This window comes from Globicephala melas, chromosome 9 (genome assembly GCF_963455315.2).
Source record: "Globicephala melas chromosome 9, mGloMel1.2, whole genome shotgun sequence".
Taxonomy (NCBI): domain Eukaryota; kingdom Metazoa; phylum Chordata; class Mammalia; order Artiodactyla; family Delphinidae; genus Globicephala; species Globicephala melas.
Window position 1 is genome coordinate 20,427,472 of NC_083322.1, and position 25,067 is coordinate 20,452,538.

Genomic DNA, 25,067 nt, shown 5'->3' on the forward strand with positions numbered 1-25,067 from the left:
GTGACTAGGAGTTCCTCATTGCTTCGCACAGTAGCAGGAGGCTGGACACTTGTCTTTCTGAGCCAAGGGACTCTTTGTTTTCTCCCTTCACTCCCCAGAGGAAATAACTGATGCCATTCTGTTCTACTGCACAGAAGACTCTGCAGCTCAGAGAGGCACAGAGCCTGGGCCCTGGTCACACAGCAGGGAGGTGGAGAGAACATCCATTCCCTTTCCACGCAGGCTCCTCCACAGGCCGTGACCTCCAGAGATTCCTCTGGTTTAAAGCAAATGCCCCATCAATAGCCCCGGAACTACGCCACCCCTTCTGTCTGAAAGGGTATATTTTTTCAAATAAGTAATTCCTGTATGCAATAAAAAGATACACTATCTTCTGAGTGAAATATAAAGAGTTCACAGCAGCTGTCGCCCCAGTTTGCATTTTCCACTGCACCTGATAGGAAGGACAGATAAAGATAATGGGATTTTTTTTCTTTTTTATTTCACCTCCCTCTCTCCCTGGAAGGTGGAAGTGTAACAAATTGGATTGTGAGTGTGTCTGTCCTTTGTGCTTGGAGCCTGGAGCAGGGCGTGGGGCTGCGGGCAGAGCTTCCGAGGGAGGTCAGAGCCAGCAGTTTTCCCTAGATGCCTTGCATATGAATACCTGGGTCACCTTTCCTACCTAGGTCACCTTTCTTCCTTCCCACCGCCCACCCCCTGCCTCTTGAACTCTTCTTTGACACAGCACAGGCGTGGCACACCACCCTGGAGCGCCACCAGAGCCTCCTCCACATTATTCCATATTCAAGAACATCCACTAAGCTCTCGCTTACCTCTCTTAAGTCGAGTAGCAGAGCACAGTCTGCTTTTCCCTTTAGCTCTCCGGACTTCCCTGAATAGCGACAACTAGCCGGTGCACAGCTCTTCACAGTTTACAACGACCCAAGGCTTTGAAAGCAGACAGCACCGTTCAATTTAGGAATTTCTTCTTTTAAGCACCACGTTTCCTACTTTGATTATTTTGTATTTTAGAACTTGCTCTCACCATAAAATTATACCTTTTTTATTTTTTTAGAAGTTTATTAATTTATTTATTTTTTCTGTGTTGGGTCTTTGTTTCTGTGCAAGGGCTTTCTCTAGTTGTGGCAAGCGGTGGCCACTCTTCATCGCGGTGCGCGGGCCTCTCACTATTGCGGCCTCTCTTGTTGCGGAGCACAGGCTCCAGGCGCGCAGGCTCAGTAATTGTGGCTCACGGGCCTAGTTGCTCCGCGGCATGTGGGCTCCTCCCAGACCAGGGCTCGAACCCGTGTCCCCTGCATTAGCAGGCAGATTCTCAACCACTGCACCACCAGGGAAGCCCTATACCTTTTTAAAATAAACCATATTTAGGTGGTCCCCCCTCCCATTCCTGAGTCAGTTTCCCGACCGTTTGCAGTGACGCTGATTCTGTCCCAGCTCTTTTCTGATGCTGCTCCCGCACTTGGGAGCGGCAGGTTGCCGAGGGTGTCTGGGCTGTCTGTCTCCTTGGGGCTCATCTGCCGACAGGTGTGCGGCGGTAGAGTCGTGTCTCCTCCTCCAGCCTTCTGCTCGGGACCCTGGTTTGGGAGGTCAAGAGGACCCTGTGCAGGCTGGTGAGACTCTGCTCAGCGCCCCACGGGGAGGAATGGTGGCCCGGGGTGGGAGGGCAGACAGCTGGCTCTGAAATTGGTTCCTTGTGGATCAGCGGGGTTGACTCGGCCAGTTCTAACCAGCCTGGTGGGCGCCTCCTTCCCCCCTCATCCCTCCAGGTCAGTCCCTCCTAAAGCTTCCTTTGATGGGTCTGAGGAGAGATGTACTGGACTGGACTGGGGGCGGGGCGGGCAGAGGTTTGTTGCTGCAGAGCCTTAAGTGTCCTCAGCCTGGGGTGAGATGCTATACTTGTGTGTGCGTGTGTGTGTACGCACACGTGTGTGCCCGTGCACCCAGCTGCATATGCACACGCCACAAGGGTCAGAGCTGGTGAGGCGCCGTGCTCCCCAGGGAGCTCAGAGTATGCACTTGAGGGGAGGCAGCTACCCGCCAGCATCCCAGTATGGCCACAGCCCAGGTCCCAGTCTGGCCGTCACGGCCCTTCCTCCACGCTCCCGACACTGGGTGGCTCACGCGCGTCGTTGGCACCGCGCCACAGAGCTCCGAGTTGTGATGACCTCCGGGTCTGTCTTCCCAACCTGTTTCTTTAATTTCCCAGTCGTAAAATCGGAAGAATGAGTGATAATCACTTCAGAGAGCTTTCACTTCGGGCAGTGGACGTGCCCAGTTGAGGTTCTGGAGTTCAGCTCTTCCTTTGTCCCAGGTTCTAACAGCGCGGCTCACACTTCACCTCTCACTGTAGCTCACTGTCTGCCCACCGTGGAGCAGCAACACACAGGTAGAAAAGCCTTTCACTGCTTGGAAAATAAGCCGCCGTTACTCGCTCACTTACTCTTTCCCTTCTTTGTCTATTCACTCTTTCACTGATGTATTATTCAGGTAATAAATACTCATCAGGTACTTACTGTGTCCCAGGTGCTGGGCTAGCCCTGCTGGTAGACATCTGGCAGCAGCATTTTTGTACTTCTAAGGAAAGCCATCATTCCTTGACTGCCCTGGGGGGAGCGTGGCCACACTCTGTCCTTTTCGGCTGGGGACAGAGATGGCAGACTGACCTTCATCTGCTTACATAATTACTGGACATGATTCAGAGTCAGGGCTGCTGAGTAGGGCTGCGCAGGCTGCGCACTGGACAACTTCAGGCCAGTTGTGGAACAAGGAAGTCCTGTCTCTCGCTCCCGAATTAGTCACCAGCTGTCACTGCTGAGTCCCCCAGGCTGTGTGGCTTGTTCAGATCCCCCTGAGAGGTGCTACAATGCCATCAGCAAGGGTGCCAGTGCAGCCGATAAACCAGAAAGCCCCCACGGCCTCTGCAGTGAAGGAGACTCCTCTTCCCTTGCGTCCGGCCAGTAGACTTTGTGCCCAGAGCTCGGCCCCAGCTCCTCCTCTGGCCCCCAGGTGGGGAACGCAGAACACTGCCTGCCTGCTGTACCCTCACCCATGCAGCCTCTGACTTACTGGCCCTGGCGCTATTCACCAGGGAAGCGGGGAGACCCACAAGGCTTTATCTTTCAGGACCCACTGTGCGACTGGGACAAAACATACCACTGCCACATCCTTGGCCCCGGCTGGTCTTCACCAGAGTCCCTCTGTACCACGTAATGCGCTCTCTCACCAGCTGGGAGGCATTCTGCTTATTTTCCCCTAGCCACTCAGAAAACAGGCACCCATACCTGCCTGCATAAAATTTAAAACAAAAACAAACAACATGACAACAACAAACAATGCTGCTGACCCCTTGCCCTCGTGAGGCATCTCCCCTTTCCTCTACCACCTTACCTGCCCCGAGGCCCTCACCTCCATGATCGTTCCAGCTGTGCCACCAACAGCACTAAATGATGGGCAACCCCCAGAGACCGCTCAAGGCTCTTCCGCTCCGGCGGACACGCGTGGCACCCTCGTGTTTCCATTCCTGGGACAGCCCGACGCTACAAGAAGCTCTAAACAGGCAGCAGACAAGCCCGGGAGCCGGAGGCGGGGACCTGGATGTTAGGAGCATCTCTGCTCCCCCTAAGGGCAGGCAGCTCCCTTCCGGGGTCTGATTTTCATCTGTAGCACTGGTCATGCCAAGGGCACGAGGCAGGAAGGAATCAGTCCTGGACCCCCAGCTCAGCCTTGACAGGAGGGGAACAGAGGGAGGGAGGACACTATGTGTGTCTGCGAGCTGTAGGAAAAATCCAAGGCAGGGGTTAGACAAGGACTGCGGGTAACTCACTCCAGCCCCCAACCACATGCTGCAAAACCCGGGGCTCTCGCCTGTTTCAGAATTTCAGCATCTGTGAGGCGTTGAATGGGGTAGTGGCTGCCTGGAAACCAGATTCCTGGCTTCCTGGCAGGAACACATGTTGTATTTGGATTGAAAAGGCCATTTTTCCTTTCTGCTGTGTGCGTGTGAACGTGTGTGCATGTGTAGATGTGTACGTGCCTGTGCACGAGAGCTGGCCTGTGTCTGGCATGCACCTGGGTCTCCATGTGCAAACAGTTCAGGGCTGGCATGTGCGTGCCTCCATCTCCGTGTGATTTGTACCGCGTGTGGCGATGAGGATTTGGTAGAGGAGAACCAGTCTCCTGTTTTCCCATGTGGGATCCGTCAGCAAGCCCGCGTGTTATAGGTGTCTGGGCCCATGAGGAGAACATGGGATGTAAGCGTATACCTATGGCATCAGATAATTAGGTGTTGGCTCCATCACCAAGAGGCTGTTATCCCCATCAGCTTTGTGGGGACGAGGCTGTTCTTGGGCATGAGAATAGGTTTTGCTGGTCCCGCTATGCACTTTTACTCAGTCTCCCAGCCAAGGGTGGCCCACCTGCCAGCTTTCGGGTATGGGATGCACCCCTAGAACAGGAACGGGGAGCACAGTGACCGAATTTGCAGCCTTGGTCTCATTAGCTCCAAGACCTTACAATCAAGCAAAGAGTACGTGACGGTGATGACACCGCCTTGCATTTGCTTAGTACTTTCTTAAGTGCCTTCACCTGCCTTTTTCATTCAGCTAATAAGCAAAGACTTCTTGCAGATGTGGCCACTGTAAGGTCGGATCTTAACAAACGGCACCGCGAAACAGAGGAAAGCTTCAAGTGAGCTTTATTAGGGAGCGCTCCCGGGCGAGGTTCACTGGTGTGAGAGAAAGGGGCCAGAGAAGTCGCGCCTGGGCGAGGGTTGGGCAAGATTTTATAGGGGAAGAAGGGAAGGGGGTGTGGTGAATCTGGGAGGGCGCAGGGTATTCCTTATTTGGTGGTCTCTTCGGGTATCGTGGCAATATCTGCTTGCCGGTTGCGTCAGTCTTGGGACAGTTAGTCCCGCCCCTCGAAAGGCGGGAAGGCTGGGCCGGGTTCAAAGTCCCCAGGTCAGTTCCTGGAACTGGGTGGTCCGGAATGTCTCCAGGGCAGTTTCTGGAACTGGGTGGTCCGGAGAATTTCGTTCTGATGCAACCTGTGAATCTGATTGTGTTCCCCTGCCTCAGGCCACTTGGCCTTACAGCCACTGCTGGGAACAGGTGGGCCACGGGGGTGATGTTATTCCTACTTCTGTCACGTAATTTGTTGGATGAGAACCAGAACTGGAATTCAGGGCCCCCCCGCACCCGTGCGGAGAGCTTCCGCACCCCTCCTCTGGGAGTGTCTGCTAGCACCTGTCTGTCCGCGATGCACCCCTGAGAAGGTGCCGTGTACGTGCACTTCATCCAGGATCCCATGGGAGGCCCTGAGGCCCTCTCTGAGATGCGACTGCTCTCCCTACAGAGTGGCGACAAGGAAGTGGGGCGAGGATGATCCTGCAGGATGAAGACGTCACCACCAAGATTGAGAACGACTGGAAGAGACTGAACACCCTGGCGCATTACCAGGTGAGGTGACCGTGGAGTGGAGAGGGGCTAGCGAACTGGGCAGCCAGGTCCCTGGGAGTCTCAGTCCTTGAATAGCAGGGCTGCCCTGAGGCTCTTACCAAGCCCTAAATCCACTTCTTCACCAGCACTGCACGTGCCCTTAGCGACGCGAAAACATGGCCCCCAGCCAGGAAACCCTGACCTCCTTGGCGATAGTTGCCAGGTGCATGCTTCCCACAGGGCTTAGGCACAGACCCTGTGGTACCCGGAGTTTAAGGCTGGGTGCTCCCCCAGGGAAGCACCAAGACAGAGGGTGCTGGTGAGAAGCTCTTGCCAGAGTTGCTCCAAGAGTGAACCCCAACATAGACTACGATTCTGTATTCAGATCTGTCGTGCTGCGTCAAAGGAAAGCTGACAGCCTCCTTGGTCCCCTGGTTCTCGGTGAGGCACTGATTGCCCCTGAGGACCACGTTCATCCTGGCTTGTCCTGATTTCCTGGGGTGGCAGAGTTTCTGTGTCCAGGCCCTCACCTGCCTTTTCCCGGTAGGTGCCGGATGGTTCTGTGGTGGCTTTAGTGTCCAAGCAGGTGACAGCCTACAATGCAGTGAACAACTCCACCGTCTCCAGGACCTCGGCAAGTAAATACGGTGAGTTCACTGAATCATTCTGGGGAGGAGAGGATGCCCTGAGCAGCTGTTGTCATTGCTGGCAGCACTGCTGGAAGGCAGCAGATGCCCGGGATGGGGCACGGGGGTGGGGAGTGGCGGGGGGGCGGAGTCAGGCAGGCTGGCCACCAGAGAGGAACTCTGGCCTGGAAAGGAGGCTTCTGGTTCCGGGCAGGGGCTCTGATGCAGGCGCAGGACCTTCATCCTCAAAAACAAGAAGAAAGTCTTAACCTTCCTGAGCATCGTACAGTCTCTAAGATGCTTTCACACTCGTGATAACTCTTTATCAAACGTCAGGTTCATAATAATCAGTGGATTAAATAATTATTATTTCCCCCTCTTATGCAGATTAGCAAATTATAACTCAGATGCACAGAGGCTAGATGACGTGTAAAGGTCACACGCTATGAAGCACTGGAGGGAAGGTACAGACCCAGGTTTCTGCTCCTCGGGGTGGGGAAAAAGGGCGCCGGATGTGGGCGGGAAGCCTGGAGTGCCTTCTTACCAGCAAAACGGGGATTGCAAAAACTACCAACTTCACGGGATGGTTCTGGAAAATATATAGAAGACAACACAGAACGGTGCCTGCACACAGTGGGGCTTGCCTCTTCTTTTCCCGCTCGACACTCATCTCACCACACCTCACGTTTCAGCAATTAAGTGGGAGGAGTTGGTCCAGGCGAGAGGGGCGGATGAAGGTACACAGTGACGGGGCGATCACTAAGCTGGTCAGCTGTCGTCTGGGGAGACAGGATCCCTGCTCTTTCCTTGGTACTCAGCTGGCTGCACAGAGCACACCCTGAGACTTGAGAGCTCTCATAAGGAAAGCGTAAAAAAGGACAAGCTTCTATTTTTACAAATTGAGTAACAAGGGCTGGAGATGCAGGTGCAGGAGGGAGGGGAATCCGAGTGGGTGGAGGAGCCGCAGAGAGTTTCCGGAGGTGGTGGGAGAGCGCCCCAGATTCGGGAATGGACGGAAGCGAGGCAAGGTGACAGCGCCTGCAAATGCAGGAAGGATCGGAGTTGGCCTTGGCTGGAGCCGAGGTGTGTCGTGAGTGATGGGCCGGAAGGCTGGGTGGCCTTACCCGCGTGGGGTCCTTGCATTGGCAGAAAACATGATCCGGTACACGGGCAGCCCTGACAGCCTCCGCTCACGCACACCCATGATCACCCCTGACCTGGAGAGTGGCGTCAAGATGTGGCACCTGGTGAAGAACCACGAGCACGGGGACCAGAAGGAGGGTGACCGGGGGAGCAAGATGGTGTCTGAAATCTATCTGACACGACTGCTGGCCACTAAGGTATGGGACTTCAGACAGGGTGCGGGGCACCTGTGGGTTATGGGATGGGACTGCCTCACCTCACAGAAATGCCAGAGTTGGCAAATCCCTAGCACCTCTGCTGGTGCCCCCTCTCTCATCCATTCATGCACACGCTGCTGGTCAGCGCTGGTCTCTTTCCCAGCACAGAGCCTCAGAATCCTTCTCAACCCAGTGCTGCAGCCAACCCCACCCATACATCCGAGCTGGCATGCCGTCAGAAGTTTTGATTCCGTCCCTTCTCTTGCCCTCGCTCAAACAGAGAGACACTAAGCACGTGTATTCATAGTCTTCTGCCACGCCTAACGGAAGAATGACTATTTCTCTGGGGTGTCGTGATGGGAATTGGGGCTCCATCACTGACTTTCCAGGCACCGTTTCTAATCCTGGTTCACGGATCCAGTATGGGTGGGGTTGGCTGCAGCAGTGGGTTGAGAAGGATTCTGAGGCTCTGTGCTGGGAAAGAGACCGGCACTGGCCAGCAGCGTGTGCGTGAGTGGATGAGAGAGGAGGGGGGCACCAGCAGAGATGCTAGGGACTTGCCAGCTGTGGCATTTCTCTGAGGTGAGGCAGTCCCATCCCAGTTAGTCCCTCACTCCCGAGACTGGCCTCGGCTCTGCTCTCTGCAGAGGCAAATGAGTAACTGTGCATTAGCCGGCGTGAATAATGCCTAAACAGAACCGGCAGATTGTGTTTGTCTGCTCTGACTGACTGAGTTGTTCATTAGCATTTGTGAAAAGTGCTAAAATAACACCATCAAAGGGTGTTAAACCAAACCGAGTTGTTGGCAGAGGAAGGCTTCCTTAGGTCCAGTTATCGGTGTTGTATCTATTTTCTACGTGCCGGGGAAATGTAAAGCTGCTCGAGACAGATGCAGGCGGGCAGGGGGAGGGTGCAGATTGCACATAGGCACTTGCAGGATTTCACCCAAGCAGGTGTGGCTGTGCGCTGTCCTCCCTTCCGCCCGCCATCTGGGAGGCCAGTCGATCTCAAAACCCAGCCTCAGGGCTTCCCTGGTGGCGCAGTGGTTGAGAGTCCGCCTGCCGATGCAGGGGACACGGGTTCGTGCCCCGGTCCGGGAAGATCCCACGTGCCGCGGAGCGGCTGGGCCCGTGAGCCATGGCCGCTGAGCCTGCGCGACCGGAGCCTGTGCTCCGCAACGGGAGCGGCCACAACAGTGAGAGGCCTGCGTACCGCAAAGAAAAAAAAACCCAGCCTCAGAGCTCACGGGGCAGGCGAGCTGTGTCTGAACTTGGGCCCTCCTCCGCAGGGCACACTGCAGAAGTTTGTGGACGACCTCTTCGAGACCATCTTCAGCACGGCGCACCGCGGCTCCGCCCTGCCCCTGGCGATCAAGTACATGTTTGACTTTCTGGATGAACAGGCGGACAAACACGGCATCCACGACCCGCACGTCCGCCACACCTGGAAGAGCAACTGGTGAGTGAGGGGCGAGCAGAGGATGAATCAGGAGAGGCCAGCCTGGAGTCCATGAGCTCAGGCGGGCCTCAGGCCTTGCAGAGGGGGAGAGGGGCTGGGGTCCACCTTCCCAGCAGGGACTCTAAGCAGGCGCTCTCCTGGGGCCTTCATCTCCTCCCTGATTATTTGTGTGCTCACTTCCTCTCCCTTCCCTCTAGTCAAATCATCCTTCGTTCCTATCAGTCAGTCAGTAAACATTTAACCAACTAAATGAGCAAAAATGAACATGCCAGATGTGGCAGCCAGGTGGCTCTCACATCCAGGTCCCTCCCCTGTGCCTGACACTATGTTAGACCCTGAGGCTTCTGCCCTCCGTGGGCTGACAGTCACGGGTAAGAGACAGGAGGGCAGCTGTTCGGACAGAGAGGCACATGCGACAGTAGGGGATGCATGTGTGCAGCTAGCTGGATTGTAGAGGGGCAGCATCTCACAGCGACTCTTAAGTGGAGTTTGAAGCATGTCTAGGAGTGACCTAGGTGAACAAGGAGAGTTTCCATTCTATTCAAGAAGTGGTCTTCCCTTTCCACAAACCCCCTTCCCAAACTCCCTTTGGGGAAGGGACCGTCCCATAACTACTAAATGACCCTCTAGGTGTCTCACCATGGTCCCCTCTCTCCTTTAACATATATATCATCCTTTCCCTTCGTTTGTGTGTCAGCTGTGTTTTAGTCTGAGACTGCAAGGTCAGACATCAGTATTCAGCTCTTGTGATGGAACCTTGCAGAAAGCTGGGACTCGATAAATATTGATGAAGATGCAGGGCCAAGACGGTCTCTTCTTGAGAGTTCTACCTGGGATAAAGCTGCCTTATATTTGACCCCTTCGGTTCCAGAATCTCCTCCCAGTAGTTTTACACGGTCCCTGTCCTGGGGTGCTCTTCCCTAGAACATTCTTGCAAAGCAGCACGAGCCTGCTGCCCAGCACCCACCAACTGCTAGGACTGACATGGTACCAGGGCTCAGCCAGGTGCCCTGACAACCAGCCCCAAGCCCCAAACCAAAACCTAGATTTAGGCAGGAGTCAGCCTGTGGCACTGAAACGTTATTTAACGTAGGATGCTCTGGCTTCTCCTCTCTTTCACCTGAAGCATAGCGCATCGCTACTAAAATTGGGAAATCAGGCAGGCACAGAGCTTTGGGCCACAGAGCTGCAGAGTAGGGTTTGCTCCCACAGTAGCTCTGGGTGAGAGAGGATCCTGCACCGTGGAGCTCTTGCAACTCTCTCTGAAATAAGACTCTCAGACTCTGGATTCCCCATCTAGCACAGTACACTGGGTGAAGGCTGTTCTCTCCTCTGAAAGGCCTGCAGGCCTTGTCCCTCCCAGTGCCTGCCTCTAGGTAAGACTGCATTGCGTTCTGCCCATCTTCTTAGCATGACTCTGCAGAGCTGTTCCAAGGGCATGCCCCTGATCTACCCAGTCTGCTTCTCTCTGCCACCAGGTCTTCCTACTTACCACCCCAGTTGAATGTCTGCAGCCTTCAGAATTCAAGGAGTGCCCTGCCCAGACCTTATCCAGGTGCGGGGAGAGCTGGTATTTCCAAAACATCCCCCCTTGATCTTGTAGCCCTTTACAAGTACATCCCCCTGAAATGGTATCTAAACCATTTGTTTTCAGCTCATACCTCCCACTGGGGTAAGGTAAGGGCACCTCCAACGATGAGATGCCATAAAGTTCTTGGAGGGAGGGCAGAACCTTCTTTCCTGCCCGCTCTTCCAGGTGCCAGGTGTTACCGTAACAAGCTCCAGTGTCAGGGAAGGAAAGCCCAGGCAGTAGACAGCAGTACCAGCTCTCACCAGAGGACGCACTCCCCTGACCCTGATCGTGGCCGCCTGGGCAAGACGAAGTTAGTCCAGGAATTATGAAGTCTGCATACTGACTTAAGAGTTAATTGTCCCTGATTGAAAAGAGATTGTTTCTTTATTCCTAGCCAAAGTTGTTAGCTCACCCTCTCCCCTACTACCTTCCTCCACATTCCCCTGCCTTTTCTCTTTTAAATAAACCTCCTACTCATTTAGCCTGAGTGGCTGCAATCAGCCAGAGATTAGTGCCACCGCTAACGTTAATAGTATGCAAAAATTTCATTAGGCAGGAGCTGCTGTGGTTTCCCTGTTTGATTTGCCTGTCAGCACAACTGGCTGAAGGAAGGGGAATGTTGGGGAGAAACAACCATGCAGCAAATATGGGCTCCCAGAGTCCCTTTCCAGGTGGGACTTCCGGAAACGGGCAGCTGCAGACCGCAGATTTCATCAGCTGGGCAGCCGGGAGTCCTTCATCCGGGGCTCTGAGCCCAGCTCTCATGGTCTCCCCTGGGCAGTTGCAGTGACCCTGACTTTCCCCTGAGTGTGTGTCAGAACTTTCTGTACCGTCCCTTTATTTCCTCTTTGAAACAAGTGCATCTTACCATTGTTAGACCTCGCTGCTGCCCGCACTGCACGCTTTGTGGGAACGTAATAAATACTTGTTGACTGACTGGCAGTCTTGAGTATGAGGCCCTGCTGTATTTTAGCCTTTGTTGTGTGTACGTGCTGGCTGCTGGGAGATACAACAGAAATCTTGTTCTTGCTGGATTGAAATCATGTAATTCAAAAGAATTTAAGTTGTAGGAGGCAAGCCAAACACACGCAAACATTGTAACTATTATTACCAACCTTGAGGACGGCAGCCAAGCAACAGCAGAGCATCAGGGCACATAGCAGGAGGGGACGGTGTGGAGGCAGAGGGAGGGAGACGCGTGGTCCCTGGCTGGGTGCCACCCCATTTCCTGACCTGCGTCTCCGCAGGCTGGACGGAAGCCACGGAATCTGAGAGCCAGCAGAGTACAGTCAAAAGGGGCAGGTGGGCAGGTTTTGCCCCATGCCTCGGGACCCTTTCTAGCAACAGACAGGTGGCTCCGGTAGCAGACGGCGCTGCAGGTTCCATCTCCTCTTTGTCTTTGGCTCACTCCCCTTCGGCAGTACCTTCCGCTCCTCTTCCTTCAGCTTTTCATCTGCATCTCTAACACTGAGACCATTAAGTGTCGTCCTCTCTGGGAAGGCTTTCCAGATAATGCCCCTCTGGGTAGACTTGCTCACACCTCCCTGGCTCCCACACTGGACCCCACCCATCCTTCAGGTCCAACACCCAAAGTTCGTGATTGCACGTCTGACATCACCACGAGCCCAGCGGTAGGCAGACTTCTGCAGGACAGGGGATGGGTCTTATTCACACTGGACCCCCAGTTGCTAGCATAGCTCCTGGTATACAGCAGATGCTAACTGGAAGAAAGTGAGGGGAAGGAGGGAACACAACGGGGCAGGTGAGAGGCCAGGAGTGGGGTCTGTTCAGCCTGCCCGCTTAGGGGTGGGAATCAGTTAGCTCCACTTGGAACTGTTCAGTGCCAGGGCTCTCACCATGTAGGAATAAGCCCATACGACCAGGCAGGAAGGGCGTGGCTTCTTCCAGTCATCCAGTAGAGGGCAGAGAATAAGATACAAAGCCCAGGTTCCAGGCTATTTAAGGTTTGCCAACCAGACATGCCTTGCATCTGTGGCACAGGGGGCAGACAGTGGAACAGAGAGTCAGAAATTCCATTTTCTAGTACCTGTCATGGCTGCCTCGGACCCCAAAGCCTTGTGTTCTCAGGGCAGATGGTGAGTCCTGTGGTCCAGGCTGGGCGTCGAGCCCTCCAGTGCCCATCAACGCCGTATCTCTGAACAGATTGTTCAAGCTTGCTGATCTCCACGTCCCCGGAAAGTGAACTGATGACATAGAGAAGGCCCCTCAGAACCCTTGCTTCCCAGCCTTTTCTCTTTCTTCAGGGAACTCTCTAGGTCAATGTACAGTGCCCCCTGCCCCCCAGCTCCCTTGACCATCTGCCTCTTCCCCCCACACAGCCTGCCGCTGAGGTTTTGGGTCAACATGATCAAGAACCCCCAGTTTGTGTTTGACATCCACAAGAGCAGCATCACTGACGCCTGCCTGTCGGTGGTGGCCCAGACCTTCATGGACTCCTGTTCCACGTCAGAGCACCGGCTGGGCAAGGACTCCCCCTCCAACAAGCTGCTCTACGCCAAGGACATCCCCAGCTACAAGAACTGGGTGGAGAGGTGAGTGCTGGGCCGGGGAGCCCAGGTCGGCCCCGGGCCGCAGCAGGCAACTTCCTTGGTGGAGGTGGGACCCCTTCCTTCCCCTCCGCAATGGGCAGGGCTTGCAGACTGGTCCCGCACGAAGCCCCAGCCTGCAGTGGTGACACCCACAGCCCACGGACCCAGTACTGTCAGCTGAAACAAGAATGGGACATGGCTAGACGTTGCCACTGCGCTCTGCTCCCCTGCATGGAGGGCCCAGCTCTTTCTAGGCCCAGGAAGGAAATGGAGTTCCCTGCTCTGATGCCCACTAAAAAACGAAAAAAGAAAAAAAGAAAGACTCCAAGGGACCAAATAGCATCCTGCCACAGGCGGGCTGGAGGCCTGTCCCCATCTGCCCCTGTCCATCTGGCAGTTCTTCCAGGGGCCTGTGGGGACGTCCTTGTCACACTGAACAGCTTCGCACAGTCCCAGTCCCCTGACTCTCAGCACGATGAACTCTTGATGCCCGGGCCCTTACGGTGCCTTCCCAGCCACAGTGGCCCTACCCTAATCCAGTCTCAGCCGTGCACCTGTGACGGGAGGGCCACCTGTACGCTGTGCAGCTGGGTTCCTCTTGGTACAAAGCTCACTCACGGTAAAAAACATTCATGGCTTGTCTGGGCTGTATCAGCTCCATATGCCAAGCGCCTGAGCTAAACAACCAGCTGAAAGTCTATTTATTCATCACAGTAGCTCCGGAATATAAGAGGACAGGCTTTAGAACCTCATTTTGTGCCCATGAAGGTGAAGAACTATACGTACAGAATGGTTGAGTAATCAGTCCAAGATGACTTAAGTGGCCAAGAGAAAAGCAGATCCCCAAATTCAGCTGACTCCCAAATCTCTTTTCTACAATTCATGATCCTTTTAGACAGGGCTTTTGCCAACCCATACGGTGTCTGTGTGAATTAAGGCAGGTGCCCCTTCCTACCAGACGATGTGGCCCCACACCAGGATGCCTGGTTTGTTGAGTGACAGGCTAGCCGTCAGTCCTAGCTCACCCTCTCAACCAAGCACCTTTGTGCAGTGAACAACCTGCACACCTCTACGTGGCGGTCTTGATTTTAGAGTCCCTCTCTCTTCTAAGTAGCTTAAAGATAGGAAACCTGGATGGAAACTCAGATTTGGTGCTTTTTTGAAGAGTCAGAGACCAGAAATTGTTCTTGACTGAGACAAAATGAACAATATTGTTTCACCCATGGAAGAGAGACAGTCTCCATCTTTATAGTTGAAAATTGCCTTCCCTTTTTACAGAGGGAATAACCGAGAGTGGGGCGGGATCCTGACCACCCCAGTAACACGGTTCTGCTGGAAGAATTGCATTTTGTTTTCCCCCTCCCTCTGTTCTTTGATATCTCCCCCACCCCTTCCTGCTGGTACATGTGGTGGGCTTCCAGCCTCGGCTGTCAGAGAGACAGCTCACTCTTTTGTCCTCGTATCTGATTATGTCTGAGTTACCAAAGAGGCTCTTACCTCCCCCTGCATCGACAGTGGCTCATTCTTCTGACAGCAGAGCCGCCAGGAGGAGCAAGCTCTCCTGTGTGGTCAGCTGGCTCTTCAGCAAAGAGAGAGAAGAAAGAGGCAGCAGCTGGGCTCTGGTTATCCCTGTCCCAGTGCAGTGTCACTGCAGTGGGACCTCGGGCAGGGAGGGAGAAAGCCAGGATGTGAAGGGCTGGGAGCATTTATGAAACAACTGTGTAGAGGATACTTCCCCAGAATGGCCCGGTTCGTCAGGGCTAATGGTCTCCCTTTCACGTGGTGCTAAATGAGATTCGTGCCACACAGCTGCTATAGCTCACAAGTAACCCCAGTCCATTTGGTTATTTTTAGGAGTGCCTTGATGGTCTCCGTTTCTTATCCCGCCCGTTTCTTAACAACCAAAGGCACTCTCAGGAAAGTCATCTCTCACTTGCTTGGGGTCCCAAATCATTTCTCCTCCCCTTCTGGGATGAGGGTACAAAGACAGAGGGGTTGGGAAATAGCACAGCTAGGTCTGGAGATCAAGCCTAGAGTGCTTCCTCCCTCGGTGGTGAGTGGATCAGTTCCAGTCTCCCTTCCCGAGGAGGCTGGCCTCTGAGCTTGTCTGCTGCTGGGAAATGAAATCCGGCAGCACAGAGCTTGCTCAGGACCCACAGCCAGCCTGCTCGCCCACCTTGGCCTGCCGAGGGCACGGGCAGCCTCCAGTTCAGAAGAACGATGGTAGAAGGCCCTTTTCTTGTGGCCACGGCTTGCCCACTTCTGATTTCGATGTTCAGTTGCTGTGAGCGTGCAGACAGCGCACACAGGGCCCAGGCTCACTGCCTCAGTGCTGTAGAGCATGCCCTGCGCACATCTGGGGGAGGGCCTGCTGTCCTCACAGCTGAGAAACAGCGTTTATTCTGGTGGCCCTCTCTATAGGGGGTTGGGAAGCATACGGCTTCAGGAGTCCTCACTAACTCTGTTGGTTGAGCAGCCCAAGTCACTCTATCATACCTAAGCAGGCTTTACCTCCTAGAAGTTCTTCATCCACCCATCCCCCCACCACCCCCTCCCATTCTCCCACTCATCCTCCCATTCCACATCCCTCCCACCCTTCTGCTTGTCCTCTCATCCATCCTCCATCCCATTCCCGCCTCCAAATACCTTGCAATGCTTGTGGTTGGTGGCCTCACTGCAGACTCCCAGTCTTTGCTGCCTCCATTCCAAGTATTAGAGGTTTTGCTTACGGCCACATCTAGTAAAAGGGAGAAGAATCTCTTGGTTCCGCGGTAGCAACCAACTGCTACCCTCATCTTAGACAGCAGAACTCAACAGTGTTGTCACCAGACTGGTGTGTCATGATCAGCAGAAATTTCTATTTCACTGTCAACAGCAGTAACAGTTTCATGTTAGAGTGGTTGCCTCTCATTTTAAATTGGAATTAACCCCGTGGCAACGGCAGCCTCCCTCACCTGCAGGCACAGGTTTTCCACATAGCAGTGAATGGAATGGAGCCACAGTTGGGCCCCTGGGAATTGGACCGGGGCATGCCACTCGCTGGGATGCCATCTCTCACCTGTGTCACACACGAAACAGGCTAAGAATCTTAAATATTTAAAAATGCCTCCTAAAGAAGCCATCCATTCCAAATATAAAACTTGTGACAGTTCACCCCGGGAGCAATACTGGAGGTGAAGTATGGACATCTCATTAACTTACTCACTCATCCATGGGTCATTTATGGTGTCCATCGTGGGCGCACCGGACGCTCAGGATGGATTAGACTTGATCCTTCCCTTGTGGCCCTCATCATGGTCAAGGAGGACACACAGGCCCTCAGCAAGCCCCGTCAGCTGTGGGGGCTCAGGGAGCAACGTCCTGATTCTCCTGGGCCTGGGAGGTCAGTGAATGAACACAGAGGGAAAGACTTTTATGCAGGAGCTTGAAAAGTTAAGTATCTGTACATCAGAGCCTTGGGCTCTAAATGTCCTTCACGTCTGCACCTTCATCCTTGAGGTGTTTGAAGGGATGAGGATACTTTGTTCTTCTCTAAGAGTCCAGGGCATTGGAGACCACCTTCTCAATCACTGGGGCCATCCTAAAGGCAGAGATGGGGTGCCCACCATCACACACTGGGTGCATCTCACAGAAGCACATGAATGTAAAACACTGCAGACTGGGCAACAGCAGAGAATCCGGCTCTCTGGGGCCCTGCAGCTCCTGAGGACCAGCATCAGGACCACAGTGGGGCTGGCATCCCACCTGGTTCCCTTCTGGAGAAGGGCTCGCCTGCAGGAGGACATCCCAAGGGAGCAAGTTCAAGCACAGGAGCCCAGGCTGACCTTTCCCTTCCTCACGGCACAGCTAGCTGATAAGAGCCCTCGTGTGAAGTTCATTAATGGGACATAATTGCATTCTTCACAATCAATAAGGCTGCTCAGCGGCAGAGCCCAGCGCAGAGCCCCAGCACAGCAGGCGCTCGAGAGGAAGCAGCTGTGCACACCGTGCAGCGATGCCAGAGCAGCAGGGCCACTGTCAGGCTCAAGGGGTGCTGGCCAGGGAGCGGGGCTGGGCAGAGCCCTGGAGAGGAGCAGGGAGAGGTCGAGGCAAGGGCAGCAGAGACCTGCAGGGGGGATGGGCCCACTTAGCTCCAGGCAGGGCTTGGGGTGAGGATGGGCCGAATGTCAGCAGACCTCAAGCCCCGCACTCCTCTAGGACATCAGACTGCCCAGAGCCACTCAGCTCAGCCATTTAGAACTTGCTGAAGGTGAGGACGTGCGGTCGATCCACTCGTAGGCTTGTGTGTGGCACCGACGTGCACTGGTCCCATCCAGCGCCCTCTGCACACAGGCAGCAGAGGAGGGGCGGGTTGCCCCGTGCAGACCTGACCTCACTATGAGCGGGAATCACGCAGAGCACGTCCAGGCCGGCTGCCCCCATGACGGCAGGTGAGGAGTTAGACCCCTGCCCTCCCACACTCCCCTCTCAACCCCACCTCACACCCTCTCCCTCTCTCTCACACAGACTCATTTTCTGTATATCCTCTTTGGAGCAAAGGACTGGGCTTTTAGTGCGGTAAAGGCAGGCCATTGCGAAGGGACAGAGTGCCGGGTGACTGCTGTTTCCCGTGAAGACAGTGGTCCCTAACCTGGGCTCGGAGGCCCCTCACAACCATTAAGGTCGCAGTAGGAGGCCTCATGCTATTTGCAGAAAGCCTGACAGAGCCGTCCACCTACCTGTAAGGTTTCAGGAGCAGGTAACGGGAAGGGCAGGAGTCTTTGCTTCTGATGACGATCACGTCCCATCGGGATCCTGGGGTTTTCCTCGCGGTCAGTAGGTCTGGCTGTCGGTGGTGACAGAGTGAAACTGTCTGGAGGAAACTCTGGGCCCAGCCATGTTGCCAGAGCTATGTCTGGCCGCTGGCCGTGACACAGAAGTGAGAGGCTCGTTTGTTCCTACTTCCTCCTCCCATACGACCTGTGGACGTGACCCTTTGCCGGACAAATGTATTTGCTCACTAGGCATGGAGTCGCGAGGGGACGATGGCACAAATCTCCTTAGGAGTGGCGAGGTTGGGGCCACCACTGACGCCCCGGTTCTCTGCTATCAAAGGGAACATTGCATTTTTTGCCTTCCAGAAATAGAGGCAATGCCTCGAGTCTCTCCCTGGAACTTTAGCACCTGGGATGTCATTACCTGGAACCCTGGGGACCCTAAAGATCTTTTGGGGTGGGATTCAGGCCTGGAAGAGAGTGGGCTCTTCTGGGATGGAACAGAGGAACCAAAATGAAACAGGACAAGGAGCTGAGGGGCCCAAGGGCTCTGGAGACGAGGGAGGGCGAGGGAAGAGAGGACCCCACACTGAAATAACATTGTGAAGAAAGGAAGTCCAAATGAGCCGGAGGCAGGCCGGCCTCCGTGCAGGGCTGTGGCTCCAGTAGGGCGGCCAGCCCACCCCTTGCCAATCCTTGCCGGCCTGGGGATGCCCTGGCGCAAACTGACCTGTCGTTCACGCAGGCCCTTGAGCATGACGCTGGAGTAGCGCACGAGTGCCACCTCTGATCGTCTGCCACCCAACTCCTGGGCACCTAGGGGCAGAGGTGAAGGTGGGCACAGGACTGAGAGGTTCATGGTCAGCATGGTAAGGGATGCAGAGGGAGAGATGCAGGGCTGAGGTCCAGGGTGAGAATGAACCAGAGCCTCTGAGAATACTCCCTCCACTCACCTGATCAAGGCTTGAGTTCTGGGAACCCAAGGCCTGTCATTGTCACCTGCACCTTCCCAGGTGAGAGTGACTCTCCGAAAACTTTGTTCCCCAGCTGCCTCACTTGCCTCACCCTAGTCCCCGCCCTGGTGACTGTCCCCGCCACCCTCCTCTGTTCTAAGCTCCCAGGCTCGGGCAGTCACCGTGGGCTGAGCTGGGACACCACAAGGACTCCCGGGCGTGCTGCCCCACGGCCCTGATGCTCCCCCGCCTTTGCAGGTGCCTGGTCTCTTCCCCGTAGCCCACAGCCGAAAGCACCTGTCTTGGGGGGCACCAGGGCCCTTCAGTTCCTCATTAGGAAATGACACAACTCCCCTCTGGTGGGAGAGTTGGGGGTTGCTGCATAAAATGTCAAACTTCAGAAATTAAAAATGTAAATGTTGGCATCTAATTAACCAGTTGACAGGAGTGCACAGCTGCAAGTGACAGTGACTGATTGCCTTCTGCCAGCCTCTCCCCGCAAGCGGCCCCCAGCCCCACCCTTCTCCTGGCTAACCTCAGAGAGGGGGGGCATCAGGGCAGGGCAACTGCCTAGAAGAGCCTTCAGGCCCCATGGAGGGGATGTCTTGCGTCTGTGGGAGGGGGAGTTAGAAGGACACACAAGGCAGACTGGACCACTCTTCCGGGAGCCGGGAACAAAGCCAGTGCAGGCGATAGTCGCTCCTTCCTCCTGTGCCCACCCTGTCCACCCTCTGATAGTGTCTGGGTCACCCTCCAAACCCGCTGGCCCCAGACCCGGCGCTGGGAGTTTCCATCTCTCCTCTGCCCCGCACGCACGGTTCCTCACTGTCGTGCCTCGGCAGGTATTACTCGGACATCGGGAAGATGCCGGCCATCAGTGACCAGGACATGAATGCCTACCTGGCTGAGCAGTCCCGGATGCACATGAACGAGTTCAACACCATGAGCGCGCTCTCCGAGATCTTCTCCTACGTGGGCAAGTACAGCGAGGAGGTGAGCCCTGCCCTGCTCGGGGCCCGTTGGGAAGGACTGGGGCAGAGACCCAGAAATCCCTGCCCGGAGCAGCCTCTGTCAGACACACCCCTCCCCCACGTCTGCTGGGGAAACTCTACCACCCAGGGCTTGAGGGCTGTGCTCTAAAGACAGGGATGCTAGAAACATACCAGTCTATCAGTTCTACATTAATCCCTGTTCTTTTCAGATATATAGATCAAGTATCTCTTTTGCTTTTTTCTCTTTATTTTTTATTCCCTGCTGTTCCCTCTCCTTGATTTTTTCCCTTTCTCTCTCTGATCTAATTATCTTTAAGCAAGTAGTTCCCCACTTCCATGGGCAGGTCATAAGGAAAAGAAAAGAATACGATAGGATAGGATAGAATAGAATAGAATAGAATAGAATAGAATAGAATAGAATAGAAAACAAGATGATAGGGTAGGAGAGAATCAGAACAGAATAGATACAGACCAGAGCAGAATGGAGTCTATTTTTAGTTGCTGCATTCCCTAGTAAGGAAACTTCATCTGGGGTCATTGCCCCTGCAGACACTGCCTTCTTTCTGGCCAGCACAGAGGTGCCCATGGTTTTCTTGGTCATACCGGTATAGACCAGGTAGGTTCAGAATCCAGGCTCCCCATGTCTGAGCAGCAGCACAGCTGCCTTGTGAGTGGAAGGTAGTAACAGGAGACGAAGCCAGGGCCCCGGGTTCTCTGCTTCCTCCCAGCCTCACTCCTGAGGGAGGGTCTAGGCACTCTGGATTAAGGAAGGAGCCCCAGCAGGGCCCAGGGCCTGGTGTCCACAGGCCATGAGCAGTATAATGCTGTGAACCTCAAGTGCAAGGAAAGTCAGTGGTGGGTCCTCTAGGGGAGGGACCCCAAAGCCAGCCTACGGGCCAGTGCTCATCCAGGGCAGTTTCCACCTGTCTGTGGCTGCGTGACAAGTGAGGACAATGTACAGTAGGCCAATATATGAGTGCCACTGTCTCATCTTGGAAAGGCCTGTCCCTTAGTCTGCAAGTTCACTCGTCTACGGTTAGTATTAAAACGTCCCATCTTTATGAAATGTTGGGGCCAGTCACTGGTGGTCCTCGGCCAGCTAAGAAGTTGGCAGCTTGCTTGGTCTCCCCAATTAAAAATTTATTAACTGGGCCAGGACGTCCAAAGCTCTGGGACCCTCCCTTCAAGCCTTCAGCCTCCTCTCCCCTCGCTGCTCCCTCAGACCCCAGGACCCGTAGAGAGCAGCCCTGCTGTCGCGTGCCCCTGCTGGAGCCAGCATTGTGTGATGGGCGCTCTCGTGTCACGTGACTTTATCCCCTCTCCTGGAGCAGCCCGAGAGGGAGTCACACGTCCCATCTCATTGTACACATGAGGAAATGAGGGCTCAGAGGTTACATGTTTTGCCCCACATCACCCGGCCAGAAACTGGTAGAGCCCCTGTTCAATCCTACAGCTCCTGAGTCTGACCCAGCTTCGAATACATACTCCTTCATGTGTCCACAATTGCTCTGTCACCGTCCTCTGCCACCCATGTCATCTCAGCAAAGGCTGTGTAGACACTGTCCGTTGGGTGTCAATGACCAGTAAAGCTTAAGACATAACTCTCCGAGGGATACTGGTTTCTTAACAGGCAAAGGGGAGCCAAATAACTTGCTAAATGTGGAATTTCAGTCCTTGGGTTGTGGACGAGGAAGACGTTCCTTTTTCACGGTGCGGGGGTGGTGGTGGTGGAATGTCTTGGTATCGTGAAATCATAGTCACCCCGAGACAGCACCATACTTTCCACTGGGCATGGACCTGTTTGCTGTCTAACCTCTAGGTAACTGCAGCAGCCTGGCACAGGTGTCGTCTGCCCACTCTCAGCTGTCTTCCTTGGGCAGTGAAATGTACACGTGTTCAGACGTGCTGGTGCGTGCGCTGGCATCCTGCGCTCACTGACACCTGGGTGCCCACACGTTTGTCCCCTATGCCCGAGGGCTGCCCCGCGCCTCCCCACACCGTCACCCAGGCTGTGTGGCTCCCCTGCCACCTCGTGTGGGCCGCTTCACCTGCACACATCCTCTCAGACCCTCTGACCACGCCCTGTCTGCTGTACCCTAAGAACACAGACACACACACGCAAACTAGTGACCGCCCCGTTCTTGGCTTTTCAACAGATCCTTGGACCTCTGGACCACGATGACCAGTGTGGGAAGCAGAAACTGGCCTACAAACTAGAACAAGTCATAACCCTCATGAGCTTAGACAGCTGAGAACCGTCCTTCCAGGCACCCCCTGGAGGGAGGGACACACCAAGCCGTGCCTCAGTCTAGATTATCATCTTTACCAAGTGCAAGTTCCGACTGGCGTCAGCAGCCTCCCCCGAGCAGCGCTATCTCTCTCTCTCTCTGCCTGTTTCTGTCTCCCTCTCCTTCCTGGATCCCCTCTCTTGCAGTTGCTCTACCAACATGACTGAGCCAAGCCACCGGCCCTCAGTTAGTCCAGGATGCCCCCCCCGCCGTGAGGGACCTGGTGACCAGAAGACGTCAGAGGGGGCCCTCCTTCCCCGCTGAGCCCATGCATCAGCGGCAGGGCCCAAATATGGATGAGGATGAAGGATGTTTCTGTACTGCTACTTCACCTTCCACGTTTTGATAGCCCCGCCTTGAGCCGAACGCTGGCCTGCGGACGAGGCTGTGAGCTCTGTATTACCTTCACTGGGAAGACGTCTCCTGGCCCAGGTTTCCATCTCCAGGGGGTCTGTCAGTGGCATGGTCCCTCTGCAACTGTGAGAAGAAAGGCTGCACCTCCTGCATGTGGCTGGAGTGGGGAGCGTGACGCGTCGTGGGGTGCCTCGCAGGCTGTCTCCCACTTGTTGGGTTGGCATCCAGAGGCCTTTTGGTTCCCTTCCAATCTTCTTGGAGCCTTTCCAAGTGCCCATAGGGCCCTGCCTGCCCAGTCTCCTCCCGGCCTGTGGAAAACCAGACAGGAGAAAGAAGAGCAGTTACAGCCCACTGTGGAGATCCTCCCAACCTCCCAATCTGGCTCACAGCGGCAGGAACGTAACACGTAGAGGGAGAGAAGAAGAGAGAGAGCTGCATCCACCCTGGAAGCAGAACTGGCTGTTTTCCGTTTGCCACCACGTGCTAGCGAATCACCACCACAGTCATGGGTCTGATCCCTTGCAGATCCCCGAGTGCCGTCTGGAGGACACACCTCCATCCTCCTTGGTCATCGCTCATCAGGGGTCAAGGTACAATGCCGAGTGCACCTGGGAGATTCTACCTCCAGCTCTCTCGGTGGCTCCCATCCCCACTATCCTTCCTGAGAACTCTGTAGAAAGTTGGGGCAGACAGCCTCGCCCCTGGCTCCCTGCAGAACCTGGTGCCGTTGCAGATGCAGATGACTTTGTCTCTGGACCGTTCAGACCTCCTTGGGAATTATTTCATCAACATCTCAGCTGTCTCTTTAGTCACTCTCCTCCCTCAGCTCTTTAGCAGTCATCATGGAAAGAAACACGCTCAAGCACAGCCTCGCAGAGACAAGCCAAAATGCCAGCCCAGCTCAGTCCCGGGTTCGTCGTGTTTGGAAAGGAGCGAAGAATCAAGAGGAAGGACCTGGCTGGAAAAGGGAGGAGGGACGTACAGCTGACCTTGGCTCTGGCGTCTGTTCCTCCATCTGTCCTTCCATCCACGGGTACATCATTTTAGCCAGCCAGACGAATGTGTGCTCAGACATGTGTCCTAGGTGAGCAGGGGCTATAGTGAGAGACTGTCTGACGGAGGATCGTGGAAACCTATAACCTTGAAGGGACCTTAGACACCATCTCCATCTGTGGTCCAGTCTCCGCCATAGACTCGCCCGGCAGCCCTGGTGTGGAGTTTGTGCACCACTCTGGGAGGCAAGCAGCGGCAGCATCTCAGGTGGGGTTGGGGACAAGGTTCCACAGTCCCGTCTTCACTCCCCGAGCATCAGACATCCTCCCCTGCCATCCACTCCACAGGGGCCCCACGTGGAAAGAGGAAGGAACCACACCATTTCCAGCAACATCTGTGGAGCACCGTGTGCTTAAAGAATGCTAGCCCCTTTGGATATGAGTACGTGTGTGTGTGTGATCTCATGTGCACATGCACGTGTGTGTGTGTGTGTGTGTGTGTCTGCCCCAGGAGTAGGCAGAGAGCTCAGAAAGCTTTCTTGTCCTATCAGGGGGATTTGAAGCATCTTCCTTCCTGCCCTTGCTCACCATTCATTCTGCAACTTCGGGACATTTCAACACTTGTTTTCTGTGCTGAGTGCAGAGGGGTGAGGTCACCTCTCCGTAGGAAATCAGGGTGGTCAGTGGCCAAGGGGATCCTGGACAGGACTGGAGGCCGGGCCGTGGTGACGCAGAGCAGGGCACGATGTGGCGTCGAGCAGGACGAATGATGGGCAAAATACAAGTAACCTAACGGACGGGAAGAGGAGAATGAAAAAATATGCATGTCAGGGGGGAAAAGCATAACCAAAGGTTTTGGCAAATGAAGTGGCAGGTGAAGAAGCATGGAATTTCTACCCTTGATCATTTGATTTCCTCCCCAGAAGCCACAAGCCCTGGCAGGCCAGGAGGGAAGCAAGCCGGAGGAGGGCTGAGGAGGCACCTGGGCCGCTAAAATATTTTTGCACGTGTGAAGGGGTTGGGGAGAAGGAAGACACAAACATATTTAACACAGATGTGCTGAATGGAAGCTGAGTGTAAGTATGTGTGTATGAGTGTGTTTTGAATTATTTTTTAAGTTTTGCACAGTTAGAGAAAAAAAATGAACAAGTAGGAAAAAGACTGTTATCATGGTTCTGCTGAAGCTTTTCTTTTTTTTTACCGGATTATTATTATTGTTTCGTTGTCGGTACAAATTTTTTTCCCCATGTCTTTGTTGTAAGAGAAACTTCAGTCACCTCGGGAGAAACGTCAGGAAGAAAGAGGGGAGGCGGGCGGACAAGTTTCCACGCCCTCCGCGTCTCTCCTGGGGGAGGGGTTTGGGGCGGGTTCTGTTTTAATTGGTGGGGTGGGTTGTGGGGTGGGTTGTTTCTGGCGCTCTGTTTGCCCAAAGTCTCTGTGACCTGCTGGGGGGATGGAGAAATAGGATCGAATTTCGCAGCGTCACAACCCATCTTCCCCATAAGAGCTCTTTTTCCTTTTACTGTTTGTTTTCCATTTCTTTCGTTTGGATTCTTGGCGCACGTGTGATACGTTTCAAAGTAAAGACAAGGCAGCGTTGTCAAAAAGCCTCTCTTCCCCCCAGATCTTCTTTCCACACCTCCCCCTTGGAATGCCCAACCTCCTCCTGGCAGGCCAGAGACCCCATGCTGGCCAGTATGTGCCAGAGAAGGGCCTTGGGCAGACTGGGTCCTCTGGAAGGGAAGTCTCTTCAAGG

At 54.6% G+C, this 25,067-nt stretch overlaps 1 protein-coding gene and 1 long non-coding RNA gene across 6 annotated transcripts in view; one reads left to right on the top strand and one right to left on the bottom strand.

The window, feature by feature from the left end:
- The window catches only part of PLXNA4 (plexin A4), a 608,317-nt gene extending 583,662 nt beyond the window's left edge, over positions 1–24,655 (top strand). For all 4 annotated transcript variants that reach the window (XM_060305298.1, XM_060305299.1, XM_060305300.1 and 1 more), the window contains 7 exons: positions 5,350–5,453; positions 5,980–6,079; positions 7,208–7,398; positions 8,687–8,856; positions 12,769–12,981; positions 19,528–19,678; positions 21,834–24,655. In XM_060305298.1, the coding sequence (XP_060161281.1) occupies positions 5,350–5,453; positions 5,980–6,079; positions 7,208–7,398; positions 8,687–8,856; positions 12,769–12,981; positions 19,528–19,678; positions 21,834–21,929 (1,025 nt within the window). In that variant the 3' untranslated portion in view covers positions 21,930–24,655. The remainder of the gene's footprint in view (positions 1–5,349; positions 5,454–5,979; positions 6,080–7,207; positions 7,399–8,686; positions 8,857–12,768; positions 12,982–19,527; positions 19,679–21,833) is intronic.
- LOC115851689 (uncharacterized) lies at positions 11,266–19,666 on the bottom strand. Of its 2 annotated transcripts, XR_009565261.1 has the most exons (7): positions 19,586–19,666; positions 18,463–18,548; positions 17,697–17,803; positions 16,180–16,558; positions 15,625–15,715; positions 12,477–12,633; positions 11,266–12,150 (listed from the first exon to the last, which is right to left on the bottom strand). It is a non-coding gene; the product is annotated as an uncharacterized lncRNA (long non-coding RNA). The 2 variants fall into 2 exon arrangements; XR_009565262.1 differs by lacking the exons at positions 11,266–12,150; positions 12,477–12,633 and adding an exon at positions 14,476–14,557.
- Positions 24,656–25,067: the final 412 nt, after the last annotated feature.